Below are 24,696 nucleotides of genomic sequence, written 5' to 3'. Positions count from 1 at the left end.
CTGGCTGTACTGGGTAGAGGAACCAGGCTCTGAGAGGGGGGGGGGGTCAATTCACTCCATGACAGTTTTGACTGATAGTTCTGCTTCCCAGCTTCCATTGAGTTGGTCTCAGAAAACTCTGGGGTATCAGGTTACACTTTCCACAGCTGGGAAGTTCCGCAATAACAATCTGGCCCGATTCACACATTCTTCATGAACAGCAAGTTAATCATGTCTGAGTCGAAACAATAGGTCCAGGTGGCACGTCCAGTGGAAAAGGTCAGGGTTCTATAGCAGCAGGCAATGGGAGATGTGTACATAGAGATCTGTCCATAGAAATCAATAAAGGGTCTCTATCATCATCAGCCCTATGGTTCTGGTCTCTCACTAGTCATCAGGACTGGTCAGACTGGTCTCCTTCATCTCACTCGTCATCAGGTAACTCAACCCAGACCGGTCTCCTTCATCTCACTCGTCATCAGGTAACTCAACCCAGACGGGTCTCCTTCATCTCACTCGTCATCAGTGACATTACTGTTTCTTTGATTGACGTTACTAACTCCTTAATGACTTCCCTGCCTATATAACGGTAAAACTCTTCTTAGACATGATTATCTTAGGACTGGCCCTCAGAACAGGTTCATCTTGTTTTGAAATTGTGATGTGGCCTGGAAACCATTCTGTGTCAATCAGCTATGGTGACACTTCTCAGCTGTGTGTGTGTGTGTGTGTGTGTGTGTGTGTGTGTGTGTGTGTGTGTGTGTGTGTGTGTGTGTGTGTTGTGTGTGTGTGTGTGTGTGTGTGTGTGTGTGTGTGTGTGTGTGTGTGTGTGTGTGTGTGTGTGTGTGTGTGTGTGTGTAAACACAGCAGGAAATAGTTTTTTTTCTTTGTAGACGGTAAACTCCTTCCCCGTTATTCATCCTTTTCGTCCGTTGTTTCCCTTACAGTAAGCACGGCGGTGACCAACTTCGTCACTAAGCACCAAGTGCATAACAACAACAAAGAATGACATAGATATTTGACTCGGCTCTGACTACCTAGTGAAACCCTGACCGAGGTCTTACCTGACTCCGAGAAAACAGATGGTCTTTTTAGTACTGAGGAAGTATCGTCGAGCAGGGTCAGGGGAAGCAGTGACAGTTTCACCCCGAAAGCTCTTAGACCCATAATGAGATTAGACGAGGTGTTGATGGACTATATAGATGGAGACAGGGATTATGTCACCAGTTTACTCCAGGTCAGAAAGAGTAATTACACCACATGATGAAGAGATTGCCTTTAAAGTCTGAAAGATTATGAGAACCCCCCCCCCCCCCCCCCAAAAGCTATTTAAACACGGAAGTGCCATATATGGTCTGCCTTTCATTTACACGTAGAGGAGGAACCAGGAAGATCAATTCTGGTATTCGCGGTATTTTGGTCTCAACTTGCCCGACTGCCAGAAACACCAGAAATGGTCTTTCACTTTAACAATGGGGTCCCCGCTCTGTTTGGTACAGGTGATGGGAATAACCACGAAGGGAAAGCTGTCTCTCTTTGTACTCTATTAGCCAAAAGGCTCATATTTCAATTTTGGAAACTGGAGACTGTACCTACCTTTGAAATGTGGTTACGGGATTTAGGAAATGTAATACATATGGAAAAGATTCGATACAATACCTCCAATAGAAGTCCAATGTTTTACAAAATATGTCAGCCGATACTGGATAAATGGTCGAGTCCCGCTTCATAACTGGGTTGACGATCTCCTGCTACTCTGTGCTGTACTCCACTCAATATTTATTTTTGGCTTAACTACACTGCTTGTAATGACTATATGCTGTCTTCTTATACATGCACCACCTAATAGGATTTAGTTTTATTTTGTGTATGTGTGAGTTAAGTTTTGTTTTGTCCTCTAAATTGGCCATCCCATTCAACAGTACAATGAATGTCAATGTTAGTATTGCTGTCTTTTTTATTAGATTTTTTATTGTAAAATAATAAACATATTATAAAAAACAAAAACAATGGGTTCCCATGGAACACTATTCTCAAATAAGGCATATGCTGGCTGAAAGGTGAGAAAGGTGAACTGTATAGATATAGGTCTACTTATAATGAGGGAAAGGTGATGCCTATAGATATAACATCAAATGTTATTTGTCACATGATTAGTAGACCTTACAGTGAAATGCTGAATACAACAGGTGTAGTAGACTTCACAGTGAAATGCTGAATACAACAGGTGTAGTAGACCTTACAGTGAAATGCTGAATACAACAGGTGTTACAGTGAAATGCTGAATACAACAGGTGTAGTAGACCTTACAGTGAAATGTTGAATACAACAGGTGTAGTAGACCTCACAGTGAAATGCTGAATACAACAGGTGTAGTAGACCTTACAGTGAAATGCTGAATACAACAGGTGTAGTAGACCTCCCAGTGAAATGCTGAATACAACAGGTGTAGTAGACCTTACAGTGAAATGCTGAATACAACAGGTGTAGTAGACCTCCCAGTGAAATGCTGAATACAACAGGTGTAGTAGACCTTACAGTGAAATGCTGAATACAACAGGTGTAGTAGACCTTACAGTGAAATGCTGAATACAACAGGTGTAGTAGACCTCACAGTGAAATGCTGAATACAACAGGTGTAGTAGACCTCACAGTGAAATGCTGAATACAACAGGTGTAGTAGACCTTACAGTGAAATGCTGAATACAACAGGTGTAGTAGACCTCACAGTGAAATGCTGAATACAACAGGTGTAGTAGACCTCACAGTGAAATGCTGAATACAACAGGTGTAGTAGACCTCACAGTGAAATGCTGAATACAACAGGTGTAGTAGACCTCACAGTGAAATGCTGAATACAACAGGTGTAGTAGACCTTACAGTGAAATGTTGAATACAACAGGTGTAGTAGACCTTACAGTGAAATGCTGAATACAACAGGTGTAGTAGACCTCACAGTGAAATGCTTCCTGACGGGCCCTTCCCAACAATGCAGAGAGAAAGAAGGAAATAATTAAAACATATTAACATGAGGGGGTGGCAGGATAGCCTAGTGGTTAGAGTGTTGGACTAGTAACCGAATCCCTCACCTGACAAGGTACAAATCTGTCATTCTGCCCCTGTACAGGCAGTTAACCCACTGTTCCTAAACCGTCATTGAAAATAAGAATTTGTTCTTAACTGACTTGCCTAGTTTAAATAAATGGTAAAAAAAATAACCAATCAATAATGAATGATAACTTGACTACTGTATAGACACACTGGTTACCAGTACATAGTCAATGTGTAGGAGGTGTACAAGGTAATTGAGGTAGATATGGACATATAAGTAGGGATAAAGTGACTAGGTACCAGGATATGTAATAAATAGTAACAGCAGTGTATGTGATGAGTCAAAAGAGTTGGTGCAGAAAGTTAAATATTAAATTAAATTGTTAAGCAGATAACTATTGGTTAACTATTTAACTAACGATTAGCAGTCTTATGGCTTGGAGGGGGTTTTAAAAGTATTTCATGAGGCAAAATACTTTTTATTTTCACACAAGATCAGAAACTATTGTGCACAATTTAACAACATATCAACCTAAAGGTCAGAGGTCATCATAGATATGGACACGGTTTATTATTAGTTCATAAAAATTCACCTTCCAAATATTCAGCTGAGTCAGATCTCTTGTTCTCCAGAATAGTGAATGTTGGTGTCTCCTGCCATCTGGTGTAAATGTGAAGGGAATAGAACAGATTTAAAGGGAACGTCAACAACCAGCTGAAGAGTTAGAGATCAATACCAAACCACACATAATGGGGTTAGACACCACATAATGAGGTTAGACACCACATAATGAGGTTAGACACCACATAATGAGGGGTTAGACACCACATAATGAGGTTAGACACCACATAATGAGGTTAGATACCACATAATGATGGGTTAGACACCACATAATGGGGTTAGATACCACATAATGAGGGGTTAGACACCACATAATGAGGGGTCGGACACCACATAATGAGGGGTCAGACCCTACATAATGAGGGGTTAGACACCACTTAATGAGGGGTCAGACACCACATAATGAGGGGTCAGACACCACATAATGAGGGGTCAGACACCACATAATGAGGGGTCAGACACCACATAATGAGGGGTTAGACACCACATAATGAGGGGTCAGACACCACATAATGAGGGGTTAGACACCACATAATGGGGTTAGACACCACATAATGAGGGGTTAGACACCACATAATGAGGGGTCACACACCACATAACGGGGTTAGACACCACATAATGAGGGGTCACACACCACATAATGGGGTTAGACACCACATAATGAGGGGTTGGATACTACATAATGAGGGGTTAGACACCACATAATGAGGGGTCAGACACCACATAATGAGGGGTCAGACACCACATAATGAGGGGTCAGACACCACATAATGAGGGGTTAGACACCACATAATGAGGGGTCAGACACCACATAATGAGGGGTTAGACACCACATAATGGGGTTAGACACCACATAATGAGGGGTTAGACACCACATAATGAGGGGTCACACACCACATAACGGGGTTAGACACCACATAATGAGGGGTTAGTCACCACATAATGAGGGGTTAAACACCATATAATGAGGGGTTAGACACCACATAATGAGGGGTTAGACACCACATAATGAGGGGTTAGACACCACATAATGAGGGGTTAGACACCACATAATGAGGGGTCAGAAACCACATAATGAGTGGTCAGACACCACATAATGAGGGGATAGACACCACATAATGAGGTTAGACACCACATAATGAGGGGTTAAACACCACATAATGAGGGGTTAGACACCACATAATGAGGGGTTGGACACCACATAATGAGGGGTAGACACCACATAATGAGGGGTCAGACACCACATAATGAGGGGTCAGACACCACATAATGAGGGGTCAGACACCACATAATGAGGGGTTAGACACCACATAATGAGGGGTTAGACACCACATAATGAGGGGTCAGACACCACATAATGAGGGGTTGGACACTACATAATGAGGGGTTAGACACCACATAATGGGGTTAGACACCACATAATGAGGGGTTAGACACCACATAATGGGGTTAGATACCACATAATGAGGGGTTAGACACCACATAATGAGGGGTTAGACACCACATAATGAGGGGTCAGACACCACATAATGAGGGGTCAGACACGACATAAAGAGGGGTTTAGGCACCACATAATGAGGGGTTAGACACCTGACTCTGAAACTATATCCAGGTCTTAGACGGTCCTCTGTCTTAACCCCCTCACTCAACCATAGAGGACTGACCCTGACACTATAACTAGATCCTAGACGGTCCTCTGTCTTAACCCCCTCACTCAACCATAGAGGACTGACCCTGACACTATAACTAGATCCTAGACGGTCCTCTGTCTTAACCCCCTCACTCAACCATAGAGGACTGACCCTGACACTATAACTAGATCCTAGACGGTTCTGTGTCTCAGTTGTGTTTCATGGAACAGGGATATGGGACATGTCTAACAGACAGTGAAGACACATTATTGTTTTGTGGCGTAAGATTTGAAAAGGGTCACACACACAAGCTCTGCTCTGATGCTGCGAGCCGTCTCCTTCTATGAAATGATGTGTAATGGAATCATCTCTGGTGGATTGAATGGCTAGATAGGTGAGTGTGAATAATGGACATTACTGAATGGAACTAGGACGTTTGTAGCCTGGACAGCTTGGAGAATAATTGTCGTGAGTAGCTCACTGATATAATGTATTTTCACATTCAGTCCAGTCATTTTTTGACATTATGCTGTTTATCACATTTCTTTGTATGTGGAGAAGACATTTAAAATATAAATGTGAGATTTTCTGTTGTTGTTGTTTTTCAACGAGCTGTTTGAGTATCCTGAGAAAACCAGACCCCATGGATGAGCCCCTGTATCGTCTGACTGCTACTGAAACACTGTTATCCTGAGAGAACCAGACCCCATGGATGAGCCCCTGTAACGTCTGACTGCTACTGAAACACTGTTTTCCTGGATGGATCAGACCCCATGGATGAGCCCCTGTATCGTCTGACTGCTACTGAAACACTGTTATCCTGAGAGAACCAGACCCCATGGATGAGCCCCTGTATCGTCTGACTGCTACTGAAACACTGTTATCCTGAGAGAACCAGACCCCATGGATGAGCCCCTGTATCGTCTGACTGCTACTGAAACACTGTTTTCCTGAGAGAACCAGACCCCATGGATGAGCCCCTGTATCGTCTGACTGCTACTGAAACACTGTTATCCTGAGAGAACCAGACCCCATGGATGAGCCCCTGTATCGTCTGACTGCTACTGAAACACTGTTATCCTGGATGGATCAGATTTACTCACAGAACAGAACACAAGACCATAAAATATTGAAATGATGAATCTGGGTCATGTTGCAGAGTGTTGGAGCGAAACACTCCTGGGAGCATGGTGGTAGAATCAGATGATGTAGGCTAGAGCTGGGCGACATGGACCAACTATCCATATCGCGACAAGTTGACAGGTTTTGTTGTTGTTGTTGCGATAACGATAAATCAGCAATAAATTCCGAAACATCATTTTTGGGGGGGGGAAGAGCTGCATGATATGGAAAATAACTTTTATATTTATATACTTTTATATATATATAATATACTATTCATTACAAATGGAGCCTTGCTCGGCTCCACTCTGTTGGCGCATCAAAACCATTCTAGCAAACAGTCTACTCCGGTTGTAAAGTAGTGCAGAGAACTCTATAGAGATGAGAAGTACATGATACACTCACAGAAAGCTGTCCTCTCTGTAACAAGAACAGCTGTAGTTGTGTTGAAAATGGTCTTTTCACAGCGAACTGCATTTTGAGTAATGATCATAGTGCTTGTGTTTCCCATAATGCAATCTCTCCCTTCTCCGTCCTCACAGAGGGAGTGAGAGTGGCTCTCTCCCACAGCAGCCGACAGTGAAACAAGGACAGGCTGATACTTTCATAGCAGGAATCAACATAATGAATGGGCTATTACTGTTGACCAGATAATAGTTTTGGAACAATCTAGAAGAAGTAGCAAAATCATGAAACTTACTGACATTAGCAAAATACTTCGTAAAACGATGGCAATGTTGGTGTCCGTAATTTTCGGTTTATCGCCTCAGCTATACTATAGTACAGTGAAAGGACACAATGCACATTTGAGCCCTAGGTTATGAGTAAGACCAGGATGTTTTCCTGACCTGACCTGAAAAACAGGCTACAACTAGGACCCAGAGTTGTTCCTGGTCAGGTCAGGAGAAACTCCCAGCCCATCAAGGCCTAGGTCCTGACTAGATCTTGTGTAACGACTGTATTTGATCATGTTACCCTGCTTGCAAACCACATTTCCCTTCTGAAGACAAAGTTTGATTGGTTGAGTATCCTGTGTGTCTATTCCTCTCAGTAAGCGTGAGTCGACGATGTTCCCGAGCCCACACCGGGACCGTCCACCGAGTCAGTTTCTCCACTGATGGACAGAAGCTGGTCAAAGCCTCAGACGATAAGGCCCTCATAGTCTGGACTGTTCACAGACAGAAGTTTCTGTTAATTAACCCTCAACTAGCACATGAACTGGATCCGGTGTGTAGAGTATAAGTATAAAATAAGTATAAAATCAACAACCTGCTATTAATTAATGATATGAATGGGATGGCTGTATGGAATCAACAAACTGTTTCTTAATCTGGTCCCAGATCTGTGTGTCCCGTCTATAGTAATGACCATAAGAGTTGGTGAGACAACACAAACTGATCTGACAGAATGGACAATCATGATTACTAACATATACTGTTGATGTGATTATTAATTAACTCATGTTTAATTAACCTACAGTAAAAATAACAAATTCTTATTTACAATGACGGCCTACCGAGGAACAGTGGGTTAACTGCCTTGTTCAGGGGGCAGAATGTCTCTAGCAACGTTTCGGTTACTGCCCCAACGGTCTAACCACTAGGCTACCTGCCGCCTCTAAACTCTAACCACTAGGCTACCTGCTGCCTCTAAACTCTAACCACTAGGCTACCTGCCTCCTCTACACTCTAACCACTAGGCTACCTGCCTCCTCTACACTCTAACCACTAGGCTACCTGCCTCCTCTACACTCTAACCACTAGGCTACCTGCCTCCTCTACACTCTAACCACTAGGCTACCTGCCATCTCTACACTCTAACCACTAGGCTACCTGCCTCCTCTACACTCTAACCACTAGGCTACCTGCCTCCTCTACACTCTAACCACTAGGTTACCTGCCTCCTCTACACTCTAACCACTAGGCTACCTGCCATCTCTACACTCTAACCACTAGGCTACCTATCACCTCAACACTCTAACCACTAGGCTACCTGCCATCTCTACACTCTAACCACTAGGCTACCTATCACCTAAACACTCTTACCACTAGGCTACCTGCCGCCTCAACGCTCTAACCACTAGGCTACCTGCCTCTACACTCTAACCACTAGGCTACCTACCTCCTCTACGCTCTAACCACTAGGCTACCTGCCTCCTCTACACTCTAACCACTAGGCTACCTGCCATCTCTACACTCTAACCACTAGGCTACCTATCACCTCAACACTCTAACCACTAGGCTACCTGCCTCTACACTCTAACCACTAGGCTACCTGCCGCCTCTACACTCTAACCATTAGGTTACCTGCCGCCCCTACACTCTAACCACTAGGCTACCTGCCTCCTCTACACTCTAACCACTAGGCTACCTGCCTCTACACTCTAACCACTAGGCTACCTGCCGCCTCTACACTCTAACCACTTGGCTACCTGCCACCTCTACACTCTAACCACTACGCTACCTGCCGCCTCAACGCTCTAACCACTAGGCTACCTGCCTCTACACTCTAACCACTAGGCTACCTGCCTCCTCTACACTCTAACCACTAGGCTACCTGCCTCTACACTCTAACCACTAGGCTACCTGCCGCCTCTACACTCTAACCACTTGGCTACCTGCCACCTCTACACTCTAACCACTACGCTACCTGCCTCCTCTACGCTCTAACCACTAGGCTATCTACCACCTCAACACTCTAACCACTAGGCTACCTGCCGCCTCAACGCTCTAACAACTAGGCTACCTGCCTCCTCTACACTCTAACCACTAGGCTACCTGCCACCTCTACACTCTAACCACTAGGCTACCTGCCTCCTCTACGCTCTAACCCCTAGGCTACCTGCCAACTCTACACTCTAACCACTAGGCTACCTGCCACCTCTACACTCTAACCACTACGCTACCTGCCTCCTCTACGCTCTAACCACTAGACTACCTGCCACCTCTACACTCTAACCACTAGACTACTTGCCGCCTCTACACTCTAACCACTAGGCTACCTGCCTCTACACTCTAACAACTAGGCTACCTGCCTCTACACTCTAACCACTAGGCTACCTGCCTCTACACTCTAACCACTAGGTTACCTGCCTCCCCTACACTCTAACCACTAGGCTACCTGCCGCCTCTACACTTTAACCAGTAGGCTACCTGCCTCTACACTCTAACCACTAGGCTACCTGCCTCTACACTCTAACCACTAGGCTACCTGCCTCTACACTCTAACCACTAGGCTACCTGCCGCCTCTACACTCTAACCACTAGGTTACCTGCCGCCCCTAAACTCTAACCACTAGGCTACCTGCCTCCTCTACACTCTAACCACTAGGCTACCTGCCTCTACACTCTAACCACTAGGCTACCTGCCTCTACACTCTAACCACTAGGTTACCTGCCGCCCCTACACTCTAACCACTAGGCTACCTGCCTCTACACTCTAACCACTAGGCTACCTGCCTCTACACTCTAACCACTAGGCTATCTACCACCTCAACACTCTAACCACTAGGCTACCTGCCTCCTCTACGCTCTAACCACTAGGCTATCTACCACCTCAACACTCTAACCACTAGGCTACCTGCCGCCTCAACGCTCTAACCACTAGGCTACCTGCCTCCTCTACACTCTAACCACTAGGCTACCTGCCACCTCTACACTCTAACCACTAGGCTACCTGCCTCCTCTACGCTCTAACCACTAGGCTACCTGCCCCCTCTACACTCTAACCACTAGGCTACCTGCCCCTAAACTCTAACCACTAGGCTACCTGCCTCTACACTCTAACCACTAGGCTACCTGCCTCTACACTCTAACCACTAGGCTACCTGCCTCTACACTCTAACCACTAGGATACCTGCCCCTACACTCTAACCACTAGGCTACCTGCCTCCTCTACACTCTAACCACTAGGCTACCTGCCTCTACACTCTAACCACTAGGCTACCTGCCTCCTCTACACTCTAACCACTAGGCTACCTATCACCTCAACACTCTTACCACTAGGCTACCTGCCTCCTCTACACTCTAACCACTAGGCTACCTGCCAACTCTACACTCTAACCACTAGGCTACCTGCCACCTCTACACTCTAACCACTAGGCTACCTGCCACCTCTACACTCTAACCACTACGCTACCTGCCTCCTCTACGCTCTAACCACTAGACTACCTGCCACCTCTACACTCTAACCACTAGACTACCTGCCGCCTCTACACTCTAACCACTAGGCTACCTGCCTCTACACTCTAGCAACTAGGCTACCTGCTTCTACACTCTAACCACTAGGCTACCTGCCTCTACACTCTAACCACTAGGTTACCTGCCTCCCCTACACTCTAACCACTAGGCTACCTGCCGCCTCTACACTTTAACCACTAGGCTACCTGCCTCTACACTCTAACCACTAGGCTACCTACCACCTCTACACTCTAACCACTAGGCTACCTGCCGCCTCTACACTCTAACCACTAGGCTACCTGCCGCCCCCAACGCTCTAACCACTAGGCTACCTGCCACCTCTACACTCTAACCACTAGGCTACCTGCCGCCCCTACACTCTAACCACTAGGCTTCCTGCCGCCTCTACACTCTAACCACTAGGCTACCTACCGCCTCTACACTCTAACCACTAGGCTACCTGCCACCTCTACACTCTAACCACTAGGCTAACTGCCGCCCCTACACTCTAACCACTAGGCTAAGGCTTAATCTGTAGTGAGGCTTAATCTGGCTTAATCTGTAGTGAACTACCCTGGAACATGGAGGGTAAGGCTTAATCTGTAGTGAACTACCCTGGAACATGGAGGGTAAGGCTTAATCTGTAGTGAACTACCCTGGAACATGGAGGGTAAGGCTTAATCTGTAGTGAACTACCCTGGAACATGGAGGGTAAGGCTTAATCTGTAGTGAACTACCCTGGAACATGGAGGGTAAGGCTTAATCTGTAGTGAACTACCCTGGAACATGGAGGGTAAGGCTTAATCTGTAGTGAACTACCCTGGAACATGGAGGGTAAGGCTTAATCTGTAGTGAACTACCCTGGAACATGGAGGGTAAGGCTTAATCTGTAGTGAACTACCCTGGAACATGGAGGGTAAGGCTTAATCTGTAGTGAACTACCCTGGAACATGGAGGGTAAGGCTTAATCTGTAGTGAACTACCCTGGAACATGGAGGGTAAGGCTTAATCTGTATTGAACTACCCTGGAACATGGAGGGTAAGGCTTAATCTGTAGTGAACTACCCTGGAACATGGAGGGTAAGGCTTAATCTGTAGTGAACAACCCTGGAACATGGAGGCCAAGGCTTAATCTGTAGTGAACTACCCTGGAACATGGAGGCCAAGGCGTAATCTGTAGTGAACTACCCTGGAACATGGAGGGTAAGGCTTAATCTGTAGTGAACTACCCTGGAACATGGAGGGTAAGGCTTAATCTGTAGTGAACTGCCCTGCAACGTGGAGGGTAAGGCTTAATCTGTAGTGAACTACCCTGGAACATGGAGGCCAAGGCTTAATCTGTAGTGAACTGCCCTGGAACGTGGAGGGTAAGTAGTAATATCTTCTGCCTCTGTCATCCTTACCCGCACCTGCAGTCACATACCTCTTTCACTCCACTGGGAGTTGAGTGTAGCAGGGTGTTGAGTTCCCTCCTCCAAGAGGCGTAACAAGGACTATAACACATCAGAAAGGCCATGGCTTTTCTTCTGTCACGTTGCAGTTTGAACGGTTCACCTACAGGTTCACCTACAGGTTCGCCTACAGGTTCGCCTACAGGTTCGCCTACAGGTTCGCGGTTCGCCTACAGGTTCACCTACAGGTTTACCTACAGGTTCACCTACAGGTTCACCTACAGGTTTACCTACAGGTTCACCTACAGGTTCACCTACAGGTTCACCTACAGGTTCACCTACAGGTTAACCTACAGGTTCACCTACAGGTTCACCTACAGGTTTACCTACAGGTTCACCTACAGGTTTACCTACAGGTTCACCTACAGGTTTACCTACAGGTTCACCTACAGGTTCACCTACAGGTTCACCTACAGGTTCACCTACAGGTTTACCTACAGGTTCACCTACAGGTTTACCTACAGGTTCACCTACAGGTTCACCTACAGGTTTACCTACAGGTTCACCTACAGGTTTACCTACAGGTTAACCTACAGGTTCACCTACAGGTTCACCTACAGGTTTACCTACAGGTTCACCTACAGGTTCACCTACAGGTTTACCTATGTGGTCTAATGTCAAGGTGATTTCACCTCAAATGCTGTTGTGATGAACATTTACAGTTTGTTCATTTAGCAGACACTCTAATCCAGAGCCATTTACAGTCCGATCCAGGTTTACAGTCCGATCCATGTTTACAGTCCGATCCAGGTTTACAGTCCGATCCAGGTTTACAGTCCAATCCAGGTTTACAGTCCGATCCAGGTTTACAGTCCGATCCAGGTTTACAGTCCGATCCAGGTTTACAGTCTGACCGGTTTACAGTATGACAGGTTTACAGTCAGATCCAGGTGTGTGCCTCACATCTGAATAACTGTGATTTTGGTGTGTTGTATCACTGTCAATGATTTGACTCTGAGGAGTTTCAGTGAAAGCCTGCAGTGGGTGGCAGACAGACCGGACTGTTGTTGTAATAGCGCTCATCAACCACCAGATGGGGCGCTGCAACTGTTGACAGAATACGAGCAGGCTTATCTAGCTATTGACCAGAGGTGTTCCTATACCTCTCTGCATGTTATAACAGGCTCCACTATGAAGATATTGGACCTGGTGGAGGGACAACTGCTCTACACACACACACACACACACACACACCAAGTAGGCTACACACAAACACACACACCAGGTAGACTACACAAACACACCAAGTAGGCTATACACACACACACACTATTCTACCTCAGACTTATAAATAAATGTAATTCCTTGGTTCATTTTGTCATTCATCAGACCCTCTTATCCAAAGCAATGTACAGGAGCAATCACAGTTAGGTGCACATAGACAGATTTCAACCAGTCAGCTCAGGATTTGTACCAACAAGCTGTTGGTTACTGGCCCAACCTCTTAACCGCTCGGCTTCCACTCAGCCCACATTTATGTAGGGTGGGTGTCCTCTTTCAGTTGTATGTTTGAATGATCACTGTGTTTTAGAAATGTCAAGGAAGGAAGCCGCCTACCCACTGAGTGACTCATAGTGAGAGAGAGAACCTCCTCCTCTTCCTCCTCCTCTCCTAATTCTGCATCATGTTGCTTGTTCTGGCTGGGAGAGGAGAGGAGAAATCTCTGTCTGTGGGACTGGATTCTCACCACCATGTGGGAGCTCTCTCTCTTCAAGTGAAGTAGATAATAAACAAAAGTGAAATAAACAATTAAAAAAATAAACAGTAAACATTACACGAACAGTAAAAAAGACATTTCAAATGTCATATTTTGTCAATATGCAGTGTGGTAATCATGTCCAAAAAATTAAAGTACAAAAGGGAAAATAAATGACTGTAGAGGTATAGGAACAGCAGCCAACCATATGCCTGGAGAGGTTCAGGTGAGGAAGGATTTTGATGCCCCACTTTCCGGGAGAGAAGCTTCCCAGCAGGACGCCCGCGCAGTTGCCGACCGTAGAGTGGATTTCCGCACGTTGGCAGCGGAGAGTATGTGGAACCCGGAAGCATTGTTCGACATGTTGCATCTCGGAGGAGGTTAAGGACTTGCGGCTCCACGGATCTTGACTCCCTCATTGCTTTGACCATCCGCATCGATGGGCGATTGTGGGAGCGATGGACGGAGAAGGAATTTGATGCCACTCGCACATCCATGGATTCAACGTCGCCTCCGAGCCATTCGAAAAGTCCCCGATGGTCCCGTGGCCGTGGGCACCAGAGGTTTCCCGAGCCCATGCAACAAGGCAGAGCTGGGCTGTCGCCAGCGGAACGGCAACACAGGATCAGCACAAGGAGCTGTCTGTAATGTGGGACCTTTGGTCATTTTGTGTCCTTGTGCCTGGTAAAAGACCAGGCTCACCGGTAGGAGTGAGTACTCTGGTGGGCCATATGGAGAACTTTTCTGCTTCCCTGACTCACACCCCTTTTCATGTCATTCTGCTGAGAGGAAACCAGTCCAAATCTCTCTGGAACCTCATTGACTCTGGGGCTGATGAGCACTTTTGGATGCCATGCTGGCTTCTGAGCTAAACATCCCCACTCAGCCCCTCTCCATTCCCGTGTATGTTAGAGCATTGGACGGGCGCTCTATAGGTCGGGTTACCCATAACACCACTCCCATCAACCTACGTGTGTCAGGGAATTACAGCGAGACCATTCAGTTCCTGCTCATCAAGTGCCCCCAGATTCCCATGGTGTTGGGATTCTCCTGGCTCCAGCGACACAACCCACTCATCAACTGGTCTACGGGTGCCATCATGGGCTTAAAGTGAACAATTTCACTAATCAAAAACACAGTCCTACGGCATACACAAACATCAGCAGGACAGCTACAAAATACTTCACAAAAATTAATACAGACCAACAACCAATACAGGACATACCAAGACTCTCTCTCTGACCAACAACGAAACACAGGACATACCAAGACGCTCTCTCTGAGCAACAACCAATACAGGACATACCAAGACTCTCTCTCTGAGCAACAACCAATACAGGACATACCAAGACGCTCTCTCTGAGCAACAACCAATACAGGACATACCAAGACTCTCTCTCTGAGCAACAACCAATACAGGACATACCAAGACTCTCTCTCTGAGCAACAACCAATACAGGACATACCAAGACGCTCTCTCTGACCAACAACCAATACAGGACATACCAAGACTCTCTCTCTGAGCAACAACCAATACAGGACATACCAAGACTCTCTCTCTGAGCAACAACCAATACAGGACATACCAAGACGCTCTCTCTGACCAACAACCAATACAGGACATACCAAGACGCTCTGTCTGAGCAACAAACCGAGAACCTCTCTCCATCCTAACAAAGGAACACGGGCTTTTAAAGCTGCAGAAGGAGTCGGTAATTGAAAACAGCTGTATCTCCTGACGAGAGGGCGGGGTTAGAGCGCCAATCATCAATGAGGCCGACCAATCAGCTGCTTAGTATCCAGGAAGCCATTTCCTGAAACACAAACATACAAACCCCAAAACATTACAGAAACTGGGGAACGTAACAATGGGTAAGAAAGGAGCTGTGATGGTGAGTGATAGCATAGAAAGAGAAGAGACGGCGCTATAGAGGCCAGTCAGTCATGTCCTCCTCTTATAAGGGAACAGGGCGAGACCCAAATGCAGAAACAGGAGGCAGATAGTTTGAGTCTCTGATATTTATTAGTATCCATGGGGCAGAAAAGAGAATGGTCGTGGACATTCAAAAAGATCATAAAAAGGGTGAAAACTGGAAGCACCAGCAAAAGAGAGATAAGAAAAATCAGGAGCACGGGAAAAACATGTTGGTTAACTTGACAAGACAAGACCAACTGGCACAGAGCGACAGGGATAAATACACCGGGGAAAATAAGCGACACCTGGAGAGGGTGGAGACAGTCACAAGGACAGGTGAAACAGATCAGGGCATGACATTACCCCCCCCCACCCCCCTCTGCGTCCAGGACGCATACCTGGCTGGTGTCGGCAGTGAAAAATCATCAATGACGGCCGGGTTCAGGATGTCTTTAGCAGGAACCCAGCACTTCTCCTCCGAGCCATAGCCCTCAGTCAACCAGGTACTGGAAACTCCTCCCCCGTGGTCAAACCCTCAGGAGGTGTCTCACCCTACACGCTGTCTGGCCATCGATGACACGGGGGGGGGGGGGGGCTAGAAACAGAAGACAGAGGACTGTGGGACAAGGGCTTAATCCTGGACACATAAAAAGTTGGGTGAACACGGAAGGTACCCGGCAACAGCAGGCAGACAGCAGTGGGACTATGGACTCTAGAAATGGGGAAAAGATCAATGAAAAGGGGGTAAGTTGGTGGAATTTTACCCGGGGGTCAACCATACCCTCTGCCCAATACGACAGCAGGGAGCATGAGTCCGCTGGTGATCCACTTGTCGACGATACCTGGAAGTGAGAAGATCTGCTCCAGCTACGCCGACGGCAGATGGGAAGAGCGGAGGCTGATGGAACATTCGAAGGGGGAGAGTCCAGTGGCCAAGCAGGAGAATGTGTTCCTGGGCAGAACGGGAGATAACCAGGATGTCATCGAGGAAGACAAAAACAAACCGATTCAACATGTCCCGGAGCACATCGCTAACCAGGGCCTGGAAGACAGCAGGAGCGTTAGTGAGTCCAAACGGCATGACCAGGTACCAGTTTAGAAAAGATGGTTGCAGATGGTTGGAACCCTGGAGAGGTTCGAAAGCCGAAGAGAGGAATGGTAGCGGGTACCGATTCTTGATCGTGATGTCATTGAGGCCCCGGTAATCAATGCATGGACACAGGATCTTGTCCTTCTTTCCCACAAAGAAGAACCCTGCACCGGCAGGAGAGGCAGAAGGGCAAATGCTCCCAGCAGCCAGAGAGTTTTCAATGTACTCCTCCATGGCCTTGGTCTCACGACCAGACAGGGAATATAAACCCGGCCTCGAGGTGGTGTGGTGCCCAGGAGGAGGTCAATAGGACAATCGTAAGGACGATGTGGACGAATGGAGGTAGCACGAGCCTTACTGAAAACCTCCCAGAGGTCATGATACTCTGCAGGAATGGCAGAGGGATTCGAGGCCGTATAACCCTGGAGGCAAAAATCCCAAAACAACAGGGATGTGAGGAGACTCAACGAGGAGAAGCTGTATTTACTCACCAGATATCCGCAGATTAATGGGAACTGTGCTGTGCTTGACTCTATCAATTGAACGGCCATCCAGTGCTCTGGCATCCATGGGAACAGAGAGGAGTTGAGTGGGAATATCGAGTTCCGATACCATGAAACCCATCAGCCCCATCAGCCCCAGAGTCAATGAGCACCCGAAGAGACTTTGACTGGTCTCCCCATGTAACGCTTCTCATTGGTGGAAGGAGAGGAGGACTAAAATGCAGCGTGGTAAGTGTTTGTCATGTTTTAATTGAACGAACTGAACACTACACAAAATAATAACTAAACAGATATTAAACACCCACAACCAGGCTACCTAAGTCTGATTCTCAATCAGAGACAATGAACGACACCTGCCTCTGATTGAGAACCGTACCAGGCAAAACACATAGAAAAAAGAACATAGACTACCCACCCCAACTCATGCCCTGACCAAACTAACACAAAGACATAATAATGGAACTAAGGTCAGAACGTGACACCCCACAGCAGGATAACAGCAAAAGGGGTATGGAGTAATAGGAATTAGAGGATTCCCAGTCTGGCTCACCAGTGTACTTGTACCTACTAATAATTTCGGTCTCTTCACAGGGCAGGTAGCTATGAAATGCCCCACAGCACAGCGCCACAATACAAACAACTGTTGGAGCTTAGCCAATTTGAATGTTCCCTAGGCGATAATCTAGCTCTTCCCAGTTGCATAGGTTCCGGTGTATCCGACTCACCAATAGTGGATGATTCCCGAGGGAGCTCGGGTGGCTTCGGATCCTCTCAGAAAAACAGTCTTCGGAGACTTCGGGATTCCCTCTGAGTTGAGCGAGCCGCAGCGGATGAACGAGTGTGACCTAGGCCAGACCTCCTTTCACTCCTGCGTTCCCATAGACCTCCATCAATTCTGATGGTGAGGGCGATGAGGGAGTCGTGGTCCACAGGTAGATCCGAGCAGCTAGCTCATCTTCTATTACCTCTGATAATCCGTGGAGGAAGGTATCGAAAAGGGACTCCGGATTCCAGGCACTCTCGGCGGCCAACGTGCGAAAGTCTACAGCGTAGTCTGCCACACTACGGGAGTCTTGACGTAATTCCAGTAGTTTTCGGGCCGCCTCTCTCCCGGATACCGGAAGAATCGAACACCTTCCTCAGCTCTGCCAATAAAACCTATAGATGACGACAAATGGCGGATTGTTGCTCCCAAACTGCAGTAGCCCAGGAGAGCGCCCTTCCAGAAATTATCGTAATAATATAAGCTATCTTCGATTGGTCCGAAGGGAACAAAGATGGCTGTATCTCAAATATAAGGGAGTACCGAGAAAGAAAACCCAGGTTCCAGGATCCCCAGAATATCACTACAGAGGAGGTGGTAAACGGGGTACTCGGGGAGCCGCTGTACAAACTCACCACTAATAGAAAAAAGGTTATTGGGTGGTTGGAGGTTCTCAAAGGTGGCAGGCTGCCTATGAGCTAACTCCCTGATTTGCTCCGTAGTAGCCTTAACCTTTCTAGCGCAGGCGTACTGCTAGCGGAACCCCTCGACAACATTCCTCTGAAAAGGCAGCGTGAGAAATTCAAAAATATTTTTTAGAAATATGTAACTTTCACATATTTCACTGGTCGTGAAAAGATCATAACAAGGTCAAAGTCCAGGAGGTACAGAGTGGCAGGCAGGCTCGAGGTCAGGGCAGGCGGTATGGTTATACAGGAAACACAGGGATAAATACACCGGGGAAAATAAGCAACACCTGGAGGGGGTGGAGACTCCAGAGGCACCAACTGACACCCTGACACAGCTCTCCGGGGACACTCACTCACTACACTGACTGACACCCTGACACATCTCTCTACTCTGACTGACACCCTGACACATCTCTCTACTCTGACTGACACCCTGACACAGCTCTCTACTCTGACTGACACCCTGACACAGCTCTCTACTCAGACTGACACCCTGACACATCTCTCTACTCTGACTGACACCCCGACACAGCTCTCTACTCTGACTGACACAGCTCTCTACTCTGACTGACACCCTGACACAGCTCTCTACTCTGACTGACACCCTGACACAGCTCTCGACTCTGACTGACACCCTGACACAGCTCTCTACTCTGACTGACACAGCTCTCTACTCTGACTGACACCCTGACACAGCTCTCTACTCTGACTGACACCCTGACACAGCTCTCGACTCTGACTGACACCCTGACACATCTCTCTACTCTGACTGACACATCTCTCTACTCTGACCGACACCCTGACACAGCTCTCTACTCTGACTGACACCCTGACACAGCTCTCTACTCTGACTGACACCCTGACACAGCTCTCTACTCTGACTGACACCCTGACACAGCTCTCTACTCTGACTGACACCCTGACACAGCTCTCTACTCTGACTGACACCCTGACACAGCTCTCTACTCTGACTGACACCCTGACACAGCTCTCTACTCAGACTGACACCCTGACACAGCTCTCTACTCAGACTGACACCCTGACACATCTCTCTACTCTGACTGACACCCCGACACAGCTCTCTACTCTGACTGACACAGCTCTCTACTCTGACTGACACCCTGACACAGCTCTCTACTCTGACTGACACCCTGACACAGCTCTCGACTCTGACTGACACCCTGACACAGCTCTCTACTCTGACTGACACAGCTCTCTACTCTGACTGACACCCTGACACAGCTCTCTACTCTGACTGACACCCTGACACAGCTCTCGACTCTGACTGACACCCTGACACATCTCTCTACTCTGACTGACACATCTCTCTACTCTGACCGACACCCTGACACAGCTCTCTACTCTGACTGACACCCTGACACAGCTCTCTACTCTGACTGACACCCTGACACAGCTCTCTACTCTGACTGACACCCTGACACAGCTCTCTACTCTGACTGACACCCTGACACAGCTCTCTACTCTGACTGACACCCTGACACAGCTCTCTACTCTGACTGACACCCTGACACATCTCTCTACTCTGACTGACACAGCTCTCTACTCTGACTGACACCCTGACACAGCTCTCTACTCTGACTGACACCCTGACACAGCTCTCTACTCTGACTGACACCCTGACACAGCTCTCTACTCTGACTGACACCCTGACACATCTCTCTACTCTGACTGACACCCTGACACAGCTCTCTACTCTGACTGACACCCTGACACAGCTCTCTACTCTGACTGACACCCTGACACAGCTCTCTACTCTGACTGACACCCTGACACATCTCTCTACTCTGACTGACACCCTGACACAGCTCTCTACTCTGACTGACACCCTGACACAGCTCTCTACTCTGACTGACACCCTGACACATCTCTCTACTCTGACTGACACATCTCTCTACTCTGACTGACACCCTGACACAGCTCTCTACTCTGACTGACACCCTGACACAGCTCTCTACTCTGACTGACACCTTGTTAAAACTGCAATATGTCACTTTTTGTGCAACCTGACCAAATTCACATAGAAATGTTATTTTATAGATCTGTCATTCTCATTGAAAGCAAGTCTAAGAAGTGGTAGATCTGTTCTATGTGCTCTATTTCTATGATTCCGGTTCTTAAGTTTCGTTTTTGTGTCTTTTTTACTTTTGGTTTTGTATACTAGCTGAAAATACAATGTATTTGGTTATGTGAAATATATTTCACAACGGTTTAAATGGTACAATGATTCTCTACACTGTACTTGCTTGTTTTGTCATATAAACTGAAAATGCGCAAATTATTAGAATTTTAGCAACCAGGAAATGGCAGAGTGATTTCTGCATAGTGTATCTTTAAGACACAGAGAAGAAGAGCAAGTTGGGGACACAGAAATACTCCTCTCCATTTCGCTTTAAAACCATCTTTTCCCATTTGAGTGTTATGAAATAAATCTGCAATGTGTTGCACATTATTACTGTTGTTTATATTACTGTTTAAGCGCATTGCTTGATGTGATGCCAAAGGCAAATGTCCATTCGTCTCAGGATGGACAATACAATTATTTTCTACAGCCCAGTCCCAGTTGATGGTGTGGAAGACTATCTTTGAGAAGGAAGAGGAGGAGGAAGAGCAGGAGGAGGAAGAGTAGGAGGAGAAGGAGCAGGAGGAGGAAGAGGAAGAAGGGGAAGAGGAGGAGGGGTAGGGGGAGAAGGAAGGGCAGGAAGAGGAGGAGCAGGGGGAGGAAGAGCTGGAGGAGGAGAAGAGGAGAAGGAGCAGGTGGAGGCTCCCGAACCTCCCTGTTCCACAGCCAGGTACACTACTTTATAATACAACGGAATGTCTGGAATGTCCCTCAGATTGTTAGAATGTTCTGGAATGTCACTCAGATCTTTAGAATGTTCTGGAATGTCACTCAGATCTTTAGAATGTTCTGGAATGTTCAAGAATGACTCTATGGCAGGATGTAATCTGTTCCAGGCCTCTGGCTATGATTACATTCCAAATGACACCTTATTCCCTATATAGTGCACTACTTTTGACCAGGGTCCATTGTGCTCTGGTGAAAAGTGATGCCCTATTTATTTTGTATTTATTTTTTATTTCACCTTTATTTAACCAGGTAGGCTAGTTGAGAACAAGTTCTCATTTGCAACTGCGACCTGGCCAAGATAAAGCGTAGCAATTCGACACATACAACAACACAGAGTTACACATGGAATAAACAAAACATACAGTCAATAATACAGTAGAACAAAAGAAAACAAAGTCTATAAACAGTGAGTGCAAATGAGGTAAGTTAAGGAAATAAATAGGCCATGGTGGCGAAGTAATTACAATATAGCAATTAAACACTGGAATGGTAGATGTGCAGAAGATGAATGTGCAGGTTGAGATACTGGGGTGCAGAGGAGCGTCTATAAAGGGAATAGGGTGCCATAGTGCTCTGCTGAAAAGTAGTGCCCTATAAAGGGAATAGGGTGCCATAGTGCTCTGCTGAAAAGTAGTGCCCTATAAAGGGAATAGGGTCCCATAGTGCTCTGCTGGAAAGTGGTACACTATAAGGGTCCATTAAGAATGCAACACTAGTTCTACTGATGTTTGAAATCTCTTCTCACCAATCTTTAGGAACTGTAGCTGTCACTGGGAGGCTGGGTTTGAACATGCTTCCTTCTCTAATTCCTTACCTCCTTTCGTCCCTGCTCCCTCCCTCTCTGCTCCCTCCCTCTCTGCTCCCTCTCTCCCTGCTCCCTCCCTCCTCTCTCCCTGCTCCCTCTATCCCTCCCTGCTCCCTCTATCCCTCCCTGCTCCCTCCCTCCCTCTCTGCTACATCCCTCCCTCCCTCTCACCCTGCTACCCTGCTCATCCCTCCTTCCCTGCTCCCTACCTCCTTCCTGCCCTGCTCCTTCTCGCCCTCCCTTCTCCCTACCTCCTTCTTGCCCTGCTCCCTCTCTCCCTCCCTGCTCCCTTCTCCCTACCCCCTTCCTGCCCTGCTCCTTCTCGCCCTCCCTTCTCCCTACCTCCTTCTTGCCCTGCTCCCTCTCTCCCTTTTCCCTCCCTCCCTGCTCCCTCCCTTCCTCTCTCCTCCCTCCCTCTCACCCTGCTCCCTCATCCCTGCTCCCTCCTGCCATACCTGCTCCCTTTTCCCTACCTCCTTCTTGCTCTGCTGCCTCTCTCCTACCTCCTGTCCTCCCTGCTCCCTTCTCCCTACCTCCTTCTTGCCCTGCTCCCTCCCTCATCCCTCCTGCCCTCCTGCCCTCCCTGTTCCCTTCTCCCTACTTCCTTCTTGCCTTGCTCCCTCTCTCCCTGCACCCTCCCTCCCTGCTCCCTCCCTTCCTCTCTGCTCCCTCCCTCTCACCCTGCTCCCTCCATCCCTGCTCCCTCCTGCCCTCCCTGCTCCCTTCTCCCTACCTCCTTCTTGCCCTGCTCCCTCCCTCCCTGCTCCCTCCTGCCCTCCCTGCTCCCCCCTGGCCTCCCTGCTCCCTTCTCCCTACCTCCTTCCTGCCCTGCTCCCCTCTCCCTACTCCCTTCCTCAATGCTCCATTCTCCTTATCTTCTTCCTGCCCTGCTCCCTCCTGCCCTCCCTGCTCCCTCCCTCCCTGTTCCCTCCTGGCCTCCCTGCTCCCTTCTCCCTACCTCCTTCCTGCCCTGCTCCCTCTCCCCCTACTTCCTTCCTCAATGCTCCATTCTCCCTATCTCCTTCCTGCCCTGCTCCTTCTCGCCCTCGCTTCTCCCTACCTCCTTCTTGCACTGCTCCCTCTCTCCCCTTTCCCTCCTTCCCTGCTCCCTCCCTCCCTCTCTGCTCCATCCCTCTCACCCTGCTCCCTCCATCCCTGCTCCCTCCTGCCATACCTGCTCCCTTCTCCCTACCTCCTTCTTGCCCTGCTCCCTCTCTCCCTGCTACCTCCATCCCTGCTCCCTCCTGCCCTACCTGCTCCCTTCTCCCTACCTCCTTCTTGCCCTGCTACCTCCATCCCTGCTCCATCCTGCCCTACCTGCTCCCTTCTCCCTACCTCCTTCTTGCCCTTCTCCCTCCCTCCCTGCTCCCTCCCTCCCTTCCTCTCTGCTCCCTCCCTTCCTCTCTTCTCCCTCCCTCTCACCCTTCTCCCTCCCTCCCTGCTCCCTCCTGCCCTACCTGCTCCCTTCTCCCTACCTCATTCTTGCCCTGCTCCCTCCCTCCCTACTCCCTCCCTTCCTCTCTGCTCCCTCCCACACACCATACTCCCTCCCTCCCTGCTCCCTCCTTCCTCCCCTGCTCCCTCTCTCTCCCTGCTCCCTTCCTCCCTGTTCCCTGCTGCCGTCCCTGCTCCCTCCTGCCCTCTCTGCTCTCTTCTCCCTACCTCCTTCCTGCCCTGCTCCCTCCCTCTCTCCCTGCTCCCTTCCTCCCTGCTCCATTCTCCCTATCTCCTTCCCGCCCTGCTCCCTCTATCCCTCCCTGCTCCCTTCCTCCCTGCTCCATTCTCCCTATCTCCTTCCTGCCCTACTCCCTCTCTCCCTGCTCCCTTCCTCCCTGCTCCATTCTCCCTATCTCCTTCCTGCCCTACTCCCTCTCTCCCTGCTCCCTTCCTCCCTGCTCCATTCTCCCTATCTCCTTCCTGCCCTGCTCCCTCTCTCCCTTCCTGCTCCCTTCCTCCCTGCTCCTTCCTGCCCTCCCTTCTCCCTTCCTCCCTGCTCCCTCCTGCCCTCCCTGCTCCCTTCCCCCTACCGCCTTCCTGCCCTGCTCCCTCTCTCCTGCCCTGCTCCCTCTCTCCCTCCCTGCTTCCTACTCCCTCTCTCCTGCCCTGCTCCCTCCCTCTCTCACTCCCTTCACCCTGCTCCCTATCTCCCTCCATGCTCCCATCTCCCTACCTCCTTCCTTCCTGCCCTGCTCCTTCTCTCCATCCCTCCCTGCTCCCTCCTGCCCTCCCTGCTCCCTTCTCCCTACCTCCTTCCTGCCCTGCTCCTTCTCTCCCTCCCTCCCTGCTACCTCCTGCCCTCCCTGCTCCCTTCTCCCTACCTCCTTCCTGCCTG

General features: G+C 48.3%; 1 protein-coding gene across 1 annotated transcript in view; it reads left to right on the top strand.

Moving 5' to 3' along the window:
• The window catches only part of LOC139369525 (5-aminolevulinate synthase, non-specific, mitochondrial-like), a 43,783-nt gene extending 36,827 nt beyond the window's left edge, over positions 1-6,956 (top strand). The window contains exon 5 of the mRNA XM_071108766.1: positions 6,948-6,956. Within this exon, the coding sequence (XP_070964867.1) occupies positions 6,948-6,956 (9 nt within the window). The remainder of the gene's footprint in view (positions 1-6,947) is intronic.
• Positions 6,957-24,696: the final 17,740 nt, after the last annotated feature.

This window comes from Oncorhynchus clarkii, chromosome 17 (genome assembly GCF_045791955.1).
Source record: "Oncorhynchus clarkii lewisi isolate Uvic-CL-2024 chromosome 17, UVic_Ocla_1.0, whole genome shotgun sequence".
NCBI classification, from domain to species: domain Eukaryota; kingdom Metazoa; phylum Chordata; class Actinopteri; order Salmoniformes; family Salmonidae; genus Oncorhynchus; species Oncorhynchus clarkii.
Note: the sequence above shows the minus strand (reverse complement) of the source record. Positions and strands in the feature narration are given on the sequence as shown.